The following is a 15,990-nucleotide window of genomic DNA, read 5'->3' as shown; positions in this document are numbered from 1 at the left end:
GGGAACCGGGGTGGGGGGTGGAAATTAAAAGAAAATACTCCTATTGTCAGAAAATTGATTCCAGGGAAGTATACAAAGTATGCATTTTTTGGTCAGGTAAAGATTGATTTTTGGTTGAACTTTCTGTCTGAAAAATCACAGTGAGATGGTCTGCATTGGTGGGGGTAGGAAGTTTTTTTTTTATGTCTGAGTTGTGTTTGTACATCTCTCAAACTCCCCTCCAGCTCTTACTTTTCAATGGGGTTGCACAACCCTTCCAGCAGCCTCTCCCTAGGACTGAACACTGCTCTATAGCATGGAAATCCCAGCTCAGTTACATAGCAAATGTGGAAGTTACAAAAAGTTTGAGATAATGAGAGACTTTCCTTGAGGAGAAAAACTGAAACACTGGGTCACCTGCAAAACTGAGATTTGATGTGCATCCTCAGTTGTCACTGCCCTCAAACATTTATTATTGTGATTTTCCTTCAGGTTATGGTCATTCTCTCTACTGCTCCAAACTCTGATTCCTTGCACAGAGGCAGTGTACACACTGTACAATATGAAAAATCTTTTGATGTTGCTATTTCTAACATTTTCCTTCTGTATTTCTGTGTTGCAGATGTGGATGAATGTGCTTCAGATTCTCACCAGTGTAACCCCACCCAGATCTGCATAAATACTGAGGGGGGCTATACCTGTTCCTGCACTGAAGGCTACTGGCTGTTAGAAGGCCAGTGTTTAGGTAAAATCCTCAATTGCTACAGTATCTGAGTGTCTGTGTATGTGTACCTGTGACTCCCTGAATCAAAGTCACCAAGCACTTTTGCCAAGGACACGGTTAAACCTTCAGCTATGTGGAAACTGTCTTTTGTCTCTGGAAGTGCCAATGAGGTGTTTGGCAGAGAGACTCCCTCACAGAAAACTATAAGCTGTAAATCCCATATGACTAACATCATAATAGTGTAATAACTGGGCTTTTCATATTCCCAGTCTGAAGGATTCCCTTTCATGTAAGATCAATTGCAAGCATGTGTGCATAAAGATTTTTGCCCAAACAGACTTGTGCTTTCGTTACTGTGACAGTGTGAACCTGAAGGAATCTGTATTTGATACCAAGAAATGGGACTAACAGTAAATCCTAAGTCAAACAATTCTTTTGTTTGGGGGTGAGGAAAAAAAATACCTCTGAACTGGGTGCTATTTCACGATCTTCCCTGCAGTTTTATTTCAATTTTATTATTTTCCTTGCAGCAATGTCCTGTTCATCCTTTTAGCTCAGTCTTGTTAAAAAAACATTGCTCAACAAACAGCACAGGAAAACAAACCTTCCATGTCTTCTCTCCTCCAGACCTTTCCCTTCACTTGACGTGCTCATGGGATGACGATGTAGATATTAATTTTAGGTACACAGGTAGGACCTAGGAATCAGCATACAACTTTTTTTAAGAAAATTTGCCCATTATTAGTTTTTTCCCTGCAGTGCAGGCTGTTTGGTGCCAGCTCTGCAGAGCTGGACCATCCTGTCACATCTCCCGTGGAAGGAGAATGGGCTTTCCCTGCCCATTTGTCCCTAGAGCATCTCCAGTTATTGTCCAGCTTTCTCCTCCCAAGTACCAATTCCGTGAATTCATGGCTGCTTTCCTAACTGCTGCTGACAGCTGCTGTGTAATTCACCTGGCAGGCACCAGGCTGAGCCCTGTCCAATCTGGGGCCTGTGCAGTCATAGCCACTTCAGGGAGTCACTGTCTTGCAGTTCCCCCGGGATAAGAAGTCTCCAAGGCCCCTGCTCATTAATCTATGATAAATCAACTTCTCAAAGCTTGTGCTGGGGAATGTACAGGAATATGTGATAGGGTGGGGATGAAGCAGAAAAGGAAGGCAGATTCTGCTCTGCATCACCTGTTCTGTTACCCATTTACTCCTCCCAGTTATAGGCCAATTGAAAAGGTTGTATCCAGCATTCAGGATTTGAACACAGATCTAAAATACTCTCCTGCTTGATGGTTATAGCAGAGAACTGAAATGGCTGCATTGATTAATTGGTTTGAGTACCTGCTTATGCTATCTAAAATAGGGAATAACATCCTAGTATTGCCCTATTTTAGTAATCATGGGGTGGATTATGTGAAAAAGAAAAAGCATATTGTGGTTGGAATTGCTATATTTTCCCCTAAATTTCAAAGAAGTCTCAGTTTTCCATACTTTATACTGGCTTTGGAGAAGTGATTTTTGCTGCCATAAAGCAGTAAAGCAATACTTACTTTAATCAGAGGGCCAAGTTGGGGTTTAGAGACAATTTTTTTCGGTGCACTGTTAATAGTGCAGTGGAATTCAGTGGAAGTACCAATTACTGTTAGTAAATCACCATTACAAAAATCGACACTTCTATCTGTTGCAGTAATCCTATAAAGTTTACACAGAGAAGCCAGTGCAGCAGTATCCACATGGCCCACCCACAAGAAGCAGCCCTGTAGAGGTCCTTATCCTCAAAATGTAGCACTCTTCAGATAACAGTCCTGAAAAGACAAAGCATGTACTTAATGTAATGCACTGTGTCAGTGAATGAGGTATTAATTTACTTAAAACCCGTGTTATTTTTGCAGGATTTGGTGAAGCCTGCTGCTGGTGTACGCATAACCACTGACCTGACCTTTAGGTTATCTTGCTGACTGCATATAATATACTGGGTTTTCTATTGCATAAATTTAGCTTCAAAGCATTAACACAGCCATTTTTAAAAATCGCCATAAATCAAAAGCTGATTGATAACAAAGAAAATGTTAAGGCTTTGAAAGGACAGCTATTCCAGGTGTTTCAGTTTAATTTTTAGTTCTGAGGCAAAAATCTTCTAGTACTTACCATCTTACATATCTTAGAGCATTTTCTTGTGCTTATAGCACTCAGTTGCATGCATTGCCAATGCTGCAATTCAGGCCAAACTGCTATTTTGGCATTAAATAAACTGTTTATACAGTCTGTAATTTGTCAGTTAAAAATTCCTATTAAAAAAAGAATGTGACTATTTGGAAAAAAATCTTTCAAAAATATCCTCACTCAAAAAAGAAGCCTGTAGTAACAAGCACTGCTGTTGCAGTGAGCAGCTTAGGTATATGTGGAGGCAAAGAAGGTTTCTATTTTGATTCTGCCAAAATTTCGCTGCAATGTTGGCTGTGGTTGTGCTGGCGGCCTGTGCCAGCTGTCAGGTATCCTTTGAGGGAGCTGCTTAAAGGAACAAACTGGGCTGCCTGATTTAAACTGAAGGTTACAGCACTGCCAATCAATTAATCAGACACACTGGCAGATGCCAGATGTGGATAAAACCACATTACCACATTCTACTGGGGAGAGGTATATTTTAACTAACTCCATGTCTGAATGCCTGGAAGTTTGGCTGTGACATCCATGACCAGTGTGCTGGGGTATTTCTGTGTTATCAGTACTGTTGGCTCAGTGTGCTGGCTGCTTTGTGTCCCATGAGAAAATGCAGACCACTCCACTTTCCATCCTTCCCACCCGCAGACATAGACGAATGCCGCTACGGCTACTGCCAGCAGCTGTGTGCCAACGTGCCCGGCTCCTACTCCTGCACCTGCAACCCGGGCTTCACCCTCAATGATGATGGGAGATCCTGCCAAGGTATGAGTATGGGAACCACGCCTGAAATCTTTGGTCCCCCCTCAGCCACACCCTTAAAACTTGCTTGGTTTTTAGAACACAATTAACACAATTAACCTTCCCAGCATTTTGAAAATTGAACATTTTGAAAATGTTCACAGGTTCGTCAGACAGATCTATCTCGAGTGCCACGGTACCTCGAAGGGGTTCAGGTGCAACAGGACTGGTGTATCAGGAGCGATATGCACAGAGGCCCAAACCTCAATTCACTCAATTCAGTGGAATTACCAATTGTTCAGGCACTGAATTTATTATTAAAATCTGAGGTTGTGTGACCCAACTGAGACAGGAAAGCTTTGTCAGATCAGTAAATCAGAGTCTCCCAAGATCCAGACTAGAGTCCTAAGCATTAGACCACCTTTTGCTTGATGTGCTAGCTCAAAGTCAGCACAACCCCTTCACAGTCTCCCTAGCAAAGCAGAATATCTTTCCACATGCTGCAGGAGAAGGTCTGTGCTCATGATGCCCAGAAGTTGTTAATGTCCTACAAGGAAAAAAATATTGCTTTTGCCTTAGCCTGAGGTTTCCATAAGGACCCCTCATCATTGCATCATCTTTCTCAGGAAAATCCTGCTGCATTTTTTCTCAGATCTGTTATGATAATATTGTTTCAATGGTTTTCAAATTGCAGGAAAAGGAATGAAACGTTTGTAATAAAAATTTTATCCCCATCTTCCACGTTACTTTTTTTAATTGAAGTCATTCCCAAAATGCTTCACTTCCATACATGTTGTGTTTCCAACATGCTATTCCCAGGCATCAACCTGAATCCAAATAAACAGGACTGACTTGGTTATATTTTTCAGAACAAATCGTTCTGACTGTACAGTTAATCTCTTTGAAATGCTCTGCAGAAAAAAAAAAAAAAGAAAATGGAGTTTGGGGAGAAGTCACTGATTAATTTGGCATTGGTTTCCCATAGATGTGAATGAATGTACAAGTGAAAACCCTTGCACTCAGACCTGTGTCAACACCTATGGCTCTTTTCTCTGCCGCTGTGAACCTGGCTATGAACTGGAAGCTGATGGAGTTAACTGCAGTGGTAACTGTCTTATTTACTGTTTTGGTTTCTTTAATTCTATTATGTGTACTTTTTCAAAGATATTGTTTTTACATACTTTCTAAAAAGTTTTTTGCCTTGGTCCATGGTAGCATCAGGATAGCTGCAACTCATATGATCTTCTTTCCAGCTAAAGCACTCAGCAAATACCCAGGAAAGCTCCATGGAGGAGGGCCACAAATGGTTTTAAAGAAATAACCTAAATATTCAAAATCTCCAAGGTAACAGCAAAACATAAGAAAGCACTTTGTAATGCCGAACAGGAAGCTTTATTAGAGCAAGTAGAGATAGTCTGAGGACATTCTTCCATGATTAAAGAAATAGTTTATAAAAAGCACTTTTCCATTTGTCTGTTGAATGCATATATTTCCCTTGCTTTTAACGACTGCTCACTTCTTTCCCAGTGAAACTTTCCCCAGTTTCTCCTGTTTGGCTCTGGCTTCACTTTAGAAAAGATATATGATTTCTTAGTATAGTTTATTGCTCACCTGTTCAGCACACAGCAGAATAAATTATGCTTATGTCACTGTAACTTTTCCTTTCTGGTTTTTGTTTTTATTTTATTATTTTATTTTAGTTGAAAGCAAAACTTATTTCTTTGCTTATTGTACAATCAGCCTGATACAATTAGAAAATTCAGCCAATATGTCCTGGAAGAAAAAATGCACTGGAAAATACTTGAGTTTTCATTTACAGTAAACAGATGTAATATGCTGTTTCTGAGAGAGAAGACATGTGAGATTCAGTGTACATGATTAGTGTTTCCCAAGATATTTTCTCTGCAAATCTCCTTGTTATAGGGGAAGAACAAATATTAAATATCTAAAGGGTCTTAAGAATTAAACACCTAGTGTTCTGCATCCTGATGGATTTTCTTCTTCTAAATTAGACTCCTGAATGTTTTTTATGTGTTCACCTCCTGAGCTACCTGGGGGTCTGAACCAGATAAGTTCAATTGCAATGCCCAATGAGGTGGTGCTTGAGCCGCATCCATGTCTGAGAGCTAAGCCAGCCAAAGGGTCTTTCCACCAGCCAGACACAGAGCAGAAAATCTCTTCCTGACAATCTTGCGCAAGAGATGTTTGACAAAGCAGGTCAAGTTTCTCTGCATGAGCTTCTTCCACTCCACAGCAATCACTGGACATCTGAGGCTCACAAAGGGAATGCCTGGTTAGGAGGACACTCTTAAGAGACACCCAGGATTCAGATTTATTTCAATAGGAGTGGGGTTAGTCCATGACCTAGCAGCCAACTTACCTTGAAACTGGGAGGCATTCTTGCCCCAGTTCAAGGAGAGAGGCAGAGATTTCAACCTGGCCTTCCCAACATCATCATTATTTTCTAATCACAGAGGTCTTCCAAGTGCATTAGATGTGCTCTGAAATGACAGCCACCCTGTTTGCACAGTCAGCCAGGAGAATGTCAGGAGTGTTTAGGAACACTGTGGGCCCAACAGCAGGAATGTAGGGCCCTCGGGGCTCTAAGTCCCTCAGCACCTGACAGCAGCCAAGCATCAGTTACACGAGTCCAACATGCTGGAGGTCTGGGCTAGGATGCCACAGGGTGGCTGATATCTCAGCCACTTTATGGAGTCAGCCCTCAGTCCGTGTAGCTTCAGGAAGGTGTTTGTTTCAGTGAACTCATGGGGGAAGCTCACACAGTAACAGGACTATGTAGGTGTAGAGTTCCTTTCATCTCTCTTTTGAGAATCTGGTTTCAGCCCTAAAGCCACTTGGATATATTTGGACTTCAAATATTTTCCAATCCATTTGCACAAAACACCAGAAGTGAATAAATGGACTGAGCCCAATTTAGAAGAAAGGGAAATTCAGTCTGAAGAGTAAAAGTGATTTGCCTGGGAGAGTCAACATGTCAGAGCTGGGAATAAGAACTTGGGAGTTCCTGGCTGGGGCTCTGGCCTTTGTTTCTTTCTTCCTCTGAACGTGGAAATAAGGAAATGATTAGTGGCAGCCTCCCTCGGCCTAGTGCCTTTGCGTGTGTTTTCCCCTCAGTCAGCCATGCCTCCATGTGCAGCTCTCAAGTTCGTCTTTCTCACCTGAGCACAGCTCTGCAGAACACAAAGACCGGACAATTCATGAGAGCAAGGGGGAAAGAGCACAGTTTCTGCTTTCAGGTATTTGACAGACTGCCTGGCTTCCTGGGTATCTGGGAGAGGGCTGGGCCTTCCAGTGCGTCTGACCCAGGCTGGGATGTGCTCTTGTAGTCTTGCTGGAATGACTTGGAAGTAACTGACTAGAGGCTAAAAAACATGAAACAGACAGGGCTGGCTGCAGGAGTTCTGCTGGAGCCCATGTGGCCCTGGGAGCATGAAGCTTGCTCTCCAAAAGAGGGGGGAAAAAAAGAAAATAAAACTGCTGCCAAGTCTTTCCTTTTAAATTACAGTTGCAGCTTTGTTGTCAGAGTATCTCTATCTCTGACGTAAAACAGGAATGAAAACATGGCCAACTGGTGACAAGTATTAGAAAAGAAAAATAAATAATTAAAAGCCATACATTGTGTTCAGCAGCAGCTTTGGTTTCCTTAGGAAAAAAGTGTTTAATGAAGAACTTGTTGTATAGCATTTTGTCAGGTTGCTGCAGAGCTCTAGGGAGCTGGAGAGTGCCAGCCTCCAGCTGAGGTAATGGGCAGCTAGTCTGGGTGGCCACCTGCCTGCTCTTTTGACAGTAAAGCCAAAGGCACTAAACTTTGGTTTTTGTTTTACCCCTGCAGACATGGATGAATGCAGCTTCTCAGAGTTCCTCTGCCAGCACGAATGTGTAAACGGGCCTGGCTCTTACTACTGTACCTGTCCTTCGGGCTATAACTTGCTTGACGACAGTAGAAGCTGCCAAGGTAACATTTCTGCACTGATTTAAACCCATGGGGACCAGAAAGTAGATCCTGTGTCTAGAAAGATGTTTTCAAGAATTGAGATGCTTGGTCTTGGCATTGCACAGTGAAATACTCATAGGGGCCAATTATGCAATTCTAAGAATTGCAGCAATGTAGGCACGTAAGAATGTCAGCACATGAATATTCCTGCTGAGGTGAATTGGTGTGTTGTTTTAAGTAAGACTTTATTGGCTAGAAAACAGCTACACAGGAAAGACCTCAAATGCTCTCTCCTCTGCTGTACATCTCTACTTTTCCTATTCTCTAAGGTCAGAGGGTTTGAGCAGCCAATTCCTTTCCTTTTTTTTTTTTTTCCCAGTGTTTAGCATGTGGGAGCACTCTAATTAGCAGAAGTGAATGGAGTAAAAACTGATCTTAAAAGAGGGAACAGTTATAAAACGCCCACGTCTCACAGTGCAAGAGTTTTATGAATTTTGGGGTAATTCTTTAAGACGGAAACCAGTTTGTAGGAGTGGTATTTTGTACATATTTCCCTGCTTCAGGCATTCTCTCATTCCTTGTGTTTTAGATATCAATGAATGTGAAATCAGAAACTTCACCTGCACTTCACAGCAAACATGTTTCAATATCCCAGGAGAATATAAATGTTTAGACCCAGTACGATGTGAGGAGCCTTATCTCCAGATTAATGAGAAGTGAGTAACATACCCACAGCCACAAAAGCAAATTCTGTCTGTGAAAGCTGTATCTAAGGTAAACCAAAGAAGCTGCACTTTTACACTACAACCATGAAGTCTGTCTAAACAGCTATACATACATACTAAATTTACCACATTACTACATCACTGCTAAATTTACATACATTGCTAAATTTACCACTGGTAAGCTTTATAAAGATAAGAAATTGCAATTGTTTACCAGGTCACCAGGTATATGATATATGATATGACGTGATATGATATGATATGATATAATATGATATGATATATGTATCATACTGGAAAATGACTGCATCAGACTGGAAAAACAGCTATCAGTTGACAAAACAGCAAGGCTTGTGATGTAATAAGAGACACATTACTGACTTCATATATGCTCAAATGCAGCCTGTTTATTAGTAGGACTATTTCCTGCAAATGGTAACTAGTTTATGCCTGAAAAGTACTTTAAAATATTAGTTAGAGCAGGATATAAATTGTTTCTTATTGCTTAAAGGTTAAAAGTTCTGAATAGTTCACAGACTGATCCACCTTGCCCAGACATTGGGTATGTCTGGATGGAGCTGTTAGTACTGTTACTGTCTCAACTGGGAATCATTTGAGCAGGCAAACAATAAACCCTACATTTCTAAAAATAGCCTGCTTCTTTTACATTTGTATGCATTTTCTGGGGCTCAAAATATTTCAGTTCCAGACAGATCTCAATATACTGCAGCCCACATTATTTCATCCACAATGTTTGCACTAAACCCAATAACCTGGAATTGCTTAGTAGCCTAATATATTTTACAGAAAGTCAAGAGATTAGTAATTCACTTCTTTCCTTTAGAATTTGTTAGTGTATTTACATTGTTTTCTGAATTAGGGCAGCTGAAGAGTGGACACATATTGTCCGTCTAGTTCTGGGTTTTCCTACCTGTTGACAGAGTCTTAAACTGGAATTTGACATAACTGAATCCTCTGCATCTAAATTCCCCAGAGACCAGCTACAGAGCAGCTTGCATCAGAACATGATCTCTGAGCTTTGTGTTTGGTGGCTTTGGCTCATGTCTAGATGGGACTGCACTTAATTAGTGACATATGTCTAGAAGTGGTCAGTATAAAAGCCAAGTGAATTCCTTGCATCTGTGTTTTCTGTGGAAGAAATTGGGTGTTCATAATGCCAGGAGTCTCTTGATGGGGGACATGCCAGATGCACTGTCTGAAATTGATGTCAGTGGTGGAGGTTATAGAAAAAATAGTCAAAAAGACCCTTGCCCAGTAAATTCCCCCAACATGACTTTTATAAAGAGATATCCTGCTTTACAACTTCCTTAGAGTTCTCTGAAGAAATCAGCAGCATGTGGCTAGGGCACATGGACTGATGCAGTCTGTTTGCATTTCCAAAGGCTTCTGAAAAGCCCCTCACATAGTTATTATGGAAATTAAGCAGTCATAAGTAACAGACAAAAGTCCCTGGAACACAAGAATAAGAAGCTGAAATATAAAAATTAAACAGAGGATAGTATTAAATTGTCAACTTTCATGCCGAATTTCTGCAGAGGTCTGAGCTGGACCTACTTGGTCCATCACAAACAAGCTGGGATGGACAAACAATAAATGGGATGGGTAAAGTCTGCAACAATATCTGAAGACAGATAAAAGAGTGGGTAGAAAAATATGACAGAATAAGCCTCAATGACTGTGCAATAAAAATGGCAGATGAAATTCAGTGTAGATGAATTTAAAGTAAAAAGAAAATTCCAAATTCACAAATTAAATATAATCTGATCATAATCCATGCAAACTTAGATTTGAGTGTTCTAGTTCCATGATCTGCAGTACTCACTAGAGGTCATAAAAGCAATCTGAATTTCAATTGTTAATAGGTAGAGAATATCCTTGGAGCACATGGTATTGTGTACCACATCTTTAAGACTGTGCAGTTCCTTCCCCTCCTGTCAAAAGAAATACAATTGGATAAAGGTTCATAAGAAACAACGAGGATGATCAAAAGTACGGAATAGCTTCCTTGTGAATAACAGCCAAATTAGAGCACTTCAGCCATGAACAGGGTCAAGTATGAAGCCCTGAGATGGGTGACGAGGATGGGCAGGGATTGACTGGCTGCTCTCTTTTCAGTAGAACAGCTGGGATCACCAGATAAAGTCAGAAAGAGGCCATGCAAAGAGAGATGAAAGGGGCTGTGGGGCTCCTGGCCACAGGGGGCAGTGGATGCCAGACATTCAAGTGGGAAGCTGGAAAAGCTGATGGATAAGAAACGCATTAATAGCTGACGAATAGAAATAAGAAAATTTTGTTTCAAGGATTCCCTGAGTAACAAACAATTGGAGACTGTTGGTGGAAGTGCCGCGTGCTTGTCATATCCTCTTCTTCCTTAAGGCTCTGCATTTGATGTTAGAGCTTTGGTGTGATCCAGGATGTCTACTGTATGTTTTCATGTAAAGTACAAAATATAGTGAAACAAAAATCACTACTGTTTATGTAGTACTATCAGTGAAATGATCTAATAATATTCTGGGGACAGTTCAGTTTAAATTACTATCAGAACAAACATGTACCGAGTATTCTACACCTGCAGGGCTGCTTCAAAGAAAGTTCACATTTTTGAGTGATCTAAGGAGAATGCCAAGGTATTTTGGCTGAGAAGACAAGAAAAAGGAGGCAGGATATAGGCCAGAACAGCAACACAGAAAATGCTAAAAGTGAGAAAATGCATTACAAGTTTCATTGATTCTTTTAGCTGGTCAACAACATTATTTGTTTATTTATTTATGCACCTATATTAGCATATAAAGAATCGAATTTTACAGCAGTTTGTAACCCCTGCTGACAATTCTGTCTCTGACAATCCTATCTCTGACAACCAGCCGCTGCATGTGTCCCGCTGAAAACCCTGGGTGCAGAGATCAGCCGTTCACCATCCTGTACAGAGTGATGGATATGGTGTCTGGGAGGTCTGTGCCTTCGGATATTTTCCAGATGCAAGCAACAACTCGCTACCCTGGAGCCTATTACATCTTCCAAATCAAATCAGGGAACGAGGGCAGGGAATTCTACATGCGGGTAAGTCCAGTACTCTCTGGAGAAAACGTGGAGTATCTTGTATGTCCTGATGGCACAACCAACCTTCTCGTGTCTATCACTTAAACCTTCAGTATGAGGCTCTTTATTTTTTTACACACAGATGCGCAGGGCAGTGTGCTGATCTGCAGGAACTGCTGGATCTCTCAGGAGAGTAACCTACCCAAAGCAAACATGCCTCTCCTATGAGACAGTAGGTTTAGGAAAGCCCAGAGCTGTACCCATGTCTAAGAATAGCTCAGGTTTCCCAAGCTCAAGAGAAACCATTGTGCCAAACTGGTTTTTATTTGATGGGCAATCAACAACTGTCACCAAAAGACTCAATGTTTCTTGTCTGTTTTATTAAACCTTTTAATTGGAAACTGAAAAATGTGAAAAGCAAAAAGTAAGCAAAAAACCTACTCCTTTATGCCAACAATTTACTTTCTGAGTTCTTTGCTTTCATTTGTTATGATTTTTTCTTCCACTGAGAACACACATTTTTTTGTAGACACTGTTAGAGAAAATGTAATTACCTGAGGTTTTAAAATTTGTCTTCCTCAGAAGATCTCTGTGTCCCCCAGTCATCTTTGCCACAACACCAAAATGCAGAGATTACAGGGGTGTCTGCAGAGAATGGGGCACATCCACAAGGGTCAGTGACTCTCGGGAGGTTGATTTTCAGCCCCAGGCAAAACCTGGCTCTGACATTCACATTAAGTCCTGTTCTGTGCCTGCTGAAGGCTCCCATCCGTCATGGACATGGGTAGTGGGATAGATTCCAGGATATATTTCTCACAAGAACCTCAGATTCCCACTGTAAGAAAAGAAAAATGTTCCAAAATCCTGAACCGACAAGCGGACTTGTTACAATCATTAACATCTCACAAGAGCTTTCCTGCTGCAACGTCATCACTGATCCCACTGACCTTTTCCCCCCATCTGGGCCAATCTAGCAGTGCTGAGGCCCCAGCTCCCACCCCCATTGCCCGAGCCTGCTGTTCCAGGGGCTCACCATGCAGCCGTTCCCTGGGCATGGCCAGCAGGGAGGGACACTGTGCCCTTGCTGAGGCACCAGGATCCGGCCTGGCATGGACCAGGCAACATGCCTAGCACCTCCTCATGGCTCTGTCAGCCTTCTCTGATCAAAGGTAACAAACACCCATTTTGAGGTAGAACTGGACAGGTAAAACAGGACCCACTGTGGCTATGTAAGCTCCTTACAGAAAACAAATTGCATTTGGTTTTAACATCAGCAGCTCTGATTTTTAAATGCACGTAATCCACTGTTCTGGTCAGATATTGCAAAGGTCTGCTTCCATTTAATAAAGGACTGGTTTTCTGAAGTGCCACTGCATATTCAAAGTTCTGTTTGGAGTGTAAGGTTTGTACCATTAACATACACAATGTACCACAAACCCAGACCCCATTCACATGGGAACACCTGTTCTCCAGGTTCTTTAACACAAGCCCTTCTGGGTGTCTGCTTCTTCACAATAACTTTACATCAAACTAAAGAGTACTTCAAACAAACAAACAAACAAACAAAAATCTATCATTACTTGTTTATACCCTAAATTCATGTTTTCACCTTTTTTCTTCTTTGGGCAATAGCAAGTATCTATATTCAATAGGTACTTTAATGTGCAGGGCTCCCAAAGGCTTTACAAACTGTAGAAGGTGACAGTTCACACTGAAAAGAAGCCAAATGCTGAAATGAAACTCTGTCCTATCAGTTGCAGTGGTTTCAAAGAATGAAACAGAAAACACCTATTTTGGCTGCTTGAAGACTAGTAAGACAGTAGTTTTGAAGAACTAATTTGGCAATCTCTCTTGCTTTCTCTTGTTTCATGCACAGCAAACGGGACCCATCAGTGCTACCCTGGTGATGACCCGGCCCGTGAAGGGGCCCCGCACTGTCGAGTTGGACTTGGAAATGATCACTGTTAACACTGTCATCAACTTCAGAGGAAGCTCCGTCATCCGGCTGAGGATATTTGTATCACAGTACTCCTTCTAAACCTCCAGTTTGTGCCCTGGAAACACTCAGCCAAAAGAGACAGTTCCTCCTCTGCAGAACTCTCTCCTCAAAAGCCAGTACCCATAGCAGCTCCAGACCAAATCACTCTTTCCACAGAGCCGGTGACCTATGCCTGTCTAGAGGCCTCTTCGTGCACAGTCCCGACCAGGATGCAAACATCTGAAGATCCCATATGATTGTCTGTGTGGTCATATATTTTAAGGACTCTTCTTCTCACTGTAAACACTTCTAGGGCATGAGTCTATGTGAAAGACTGTGAACCTTTGTAGCTCCAAGGCTGCTTAGCAGAAAGCACCAAAAAAACTGAGGAAAAAGCTGGCTTTTGCAATCTTGCCTTTTTTAACTTTTTTTTTTTTTTTCATTATAAATGAGAAGCAGACAAACAAGCAGAAACAGAAACAAAAAACCCACCTATTGAAACAAGGGACCTCAGGAGTCCCAATTTGCATTCCCAATTGTCTTTGGAATTATCAGTCAGGCACTTTGTTTCAATTCACCCTGCATTTGTCTTAGTTTCACCTGGGTTTTTTTCACTCTATTTTATAGTTAAAATTCATTGTAAATTCATTCCAAAAAAACGTGTTGTACTATGTAATCTTTTGCTTTCTGACAAAGTGTCACATATTTGGGTTCCTTTCTGTATTAAATCTTTCTATATAACAGAGTTCATAGAAATCTATCACTGGATGGTGTGTTTTACAACATTTAGGATTCTATGCTTATTTACACTCAAGATTTTTGACAGGCCTCCACTGCCAGAATATTGTCCATCATAAGTAGGGACTTTAGAGCAGATAAGAATCAGAATTCTATTTTTCCCTCTTTTCCTCAGTGTGATAGTTGCAAACAGTTTCTAATGGCTACAAGGTAGTAATACTAACTCTGTAGGTATGGCTGCAATTAATCTCCTGTTCAAAGACCACTCAGGTCAGACCTGTCCAAATTCCTTCCGAAAATATTAATTGGTTTTTGGTTGGTTTGTTTTTTTTTTTTTTAATTGAGCACTGAACTTGGAATGAAAATATTAATTGGTTTTTGGGTTTTTTTTTTTTTTTTTCCACTTGCAATCTCTCTCCTACACTTCTAACATGGAGGTAAATAGCTGAAAAGGACTAGGAGCAGTCTTATTCATGCTTCTACCACAAAGCAGTCCAGCCTATATCAGCACCCCAATCTCAAGTAGTGGGATCCCACAGTTTTCATGGGCATTGTCTTCTCAGGTATAACTTCTGTAACCAAAAAAAGAGTTTCTTCTAAAGTCTAATCTGAATCTCCATTGTAATCTGTTGCTTTTTAGCCTTCTTCCAGTAGAAATTGAGAACAGTTTATCTTCCCCTTTGCAGCAGTCTAACGTGTCTGAAGACTGTTGTCATGTCTCCCCTCAGACTGTTCTTCTCTAGCCTAAACAAACCCAATTCTTTTGGTCTTTCCTCATACATCACATTTTCTGGACCTTTGATCATTCTTGTTGCTCTCATCTGGATTCTCTCCAGTTGGTTCACATCTTTTTTGAAGCACAGTGCCCAAAACTGTGAAAAGTATTCCAGCTGAGGCCTCTCAGTGCTAAGCTAAATCTATACATATGTTTAATAGTTTGAAAAAAAATTAAAAATTGTATAGTTGGAAGGTATAATGCGAGTTAAAGCCACTGGCACTTTGGTCTTTTATTTTAATAGGGATGAGGGTTTACATGCCTTGTTCTTAAATCCATTTGAAACAAGCTCTTTTACTTTGTTTTTCCTTACTGGCTTTTTGGGTCTCTAGCATTGCTAGGACAGGAAGGATAACCTTTGCTTGTCTTTTGAGAACTGGAAGTGCTCAGTGCTACTTGGGAGAGGTTTACAAAGACTATAATGTGAGCAAGTAGGAGCAGAGTAGCAATGTGAGGTCATTAAAGCGGAGTATTAAATGGGAGAATACAGACTTGGAAAGTTATTACAATATAGACTGCATGATACAATCAGAAAACTGCCTCTTGTTCCTAGTAAGATTTGTGAATTAGTAGAAATTCTGCTCTTTTTCCTTGTACTCAGCTTGAAGGAAGCCCTGATGCTCTCAGCAATGAAACACTGAGTTTAGCAGCTTCCGTTTCTTAATGGTTTAAAGGCTTTCTCTCTGCTGCTACAACATCCCAGGATGCTGTGGCTCAGAGCTCTGTCCTTTTTTGTAAAAACAAAAAGGCTGGAGTCTGACTCCAGGGTTTAGTGAGCCAAGCTGAAGGCAGAAAGCCAATGAGTTTTATGAGCAGCCGACTTGGAGGAGATAAATGCAGAGGAAATGGGCAGAGAAATATCAGAAACAAGAATTTGTTTCCTGAGTATATCGTGGCTCATCAAGTATCACAGTCTTGGAGGGAAAAATAGAGATGATTGGGAAGGAAGAATGATAATTTATAACCATGGGACTAAAAGTGCTCCTGCTCCAGATGATGGAAATAAAAAATGGGAAACATGCAGGCTGTGGTGGACCAGAGAGCAGCCGTGGGGCAGGCAGGGTCTTGCACTGAAAATGTCCACCTCTTAAAATGCTGCCAGCTTTCCCAGTGCTTAAAATCCCCTCTTCCCCCCTTTTTGTGCCCTTGTGTTATGGTTCCTTCA

At 41.1% G+C, this 15,990-nt stretch overlaps 1 protein-coding gene across 1 annotated transcript in view; it reads left to right on the top strand.

Moving 5' to 3' along the window:
- Window positions 1-13,988, top strand: part of FBLN5 (fibulin 5) — a 45,965-nt gene extending 31,977 nt beyond the window's left edge. Inside the window, exons 5-11 of the mRNA XM_041472085.1 lie at window positions 602-724; window positions 3,502-3,618; window positions 4,580-4,699; window positions 7,448-7,570; window positions 8,139-8,265; window positions 11,160-11,355; window positions 13,211-13,988. Of these exons, the coding sequence (XP_041328019.1) occupies window positions 602-724; window positions 3,502-3,618; window positions 4,580-4,699; window positions 7,448-7,570; window positions 8,139-8,265; window positions 11,160-11,355; window positions 13,211-13,372 (968 nt within the window). The 3' untranslated portion in view covers window positions 13,373-13,988. The remainder of the gene's footprint in view (window positions 1-601; window positions 725-3,501; window positions 3,619-4,579; window positions 4,700-7,447; window positions 7,571-8,138; window positions 8,266-11,159; window positions 11,356-13,210) is intronic.
- Window positions 13,989-15,990: the final 2,002 nt, after the last annotated feature.

Source organism: Pyrgilauda ruficollis, unplaced genomic scaffold, assembly GCF_017590135.1.
Source record: "Pyrgilauda ruficollis isolate IOZ18807 unplaced genomic scaffold, ASM1759013v1 scaffold28, whole genome shotgun sequence".
In the NCBI taxonomy this organism is placed as follows: domain Eukaryota; kingdom Metazoa; phylum Chordata; class Aves; order Passeriformes; family Passeridae; genus Pyrgilauda; species Pyrgilauda ruficollis.
The sequence above is the reverse complement of the archived record's forward strand: the minus strand, read 5'-3'. Positions and strand labels throughout refer to the sequence as shown.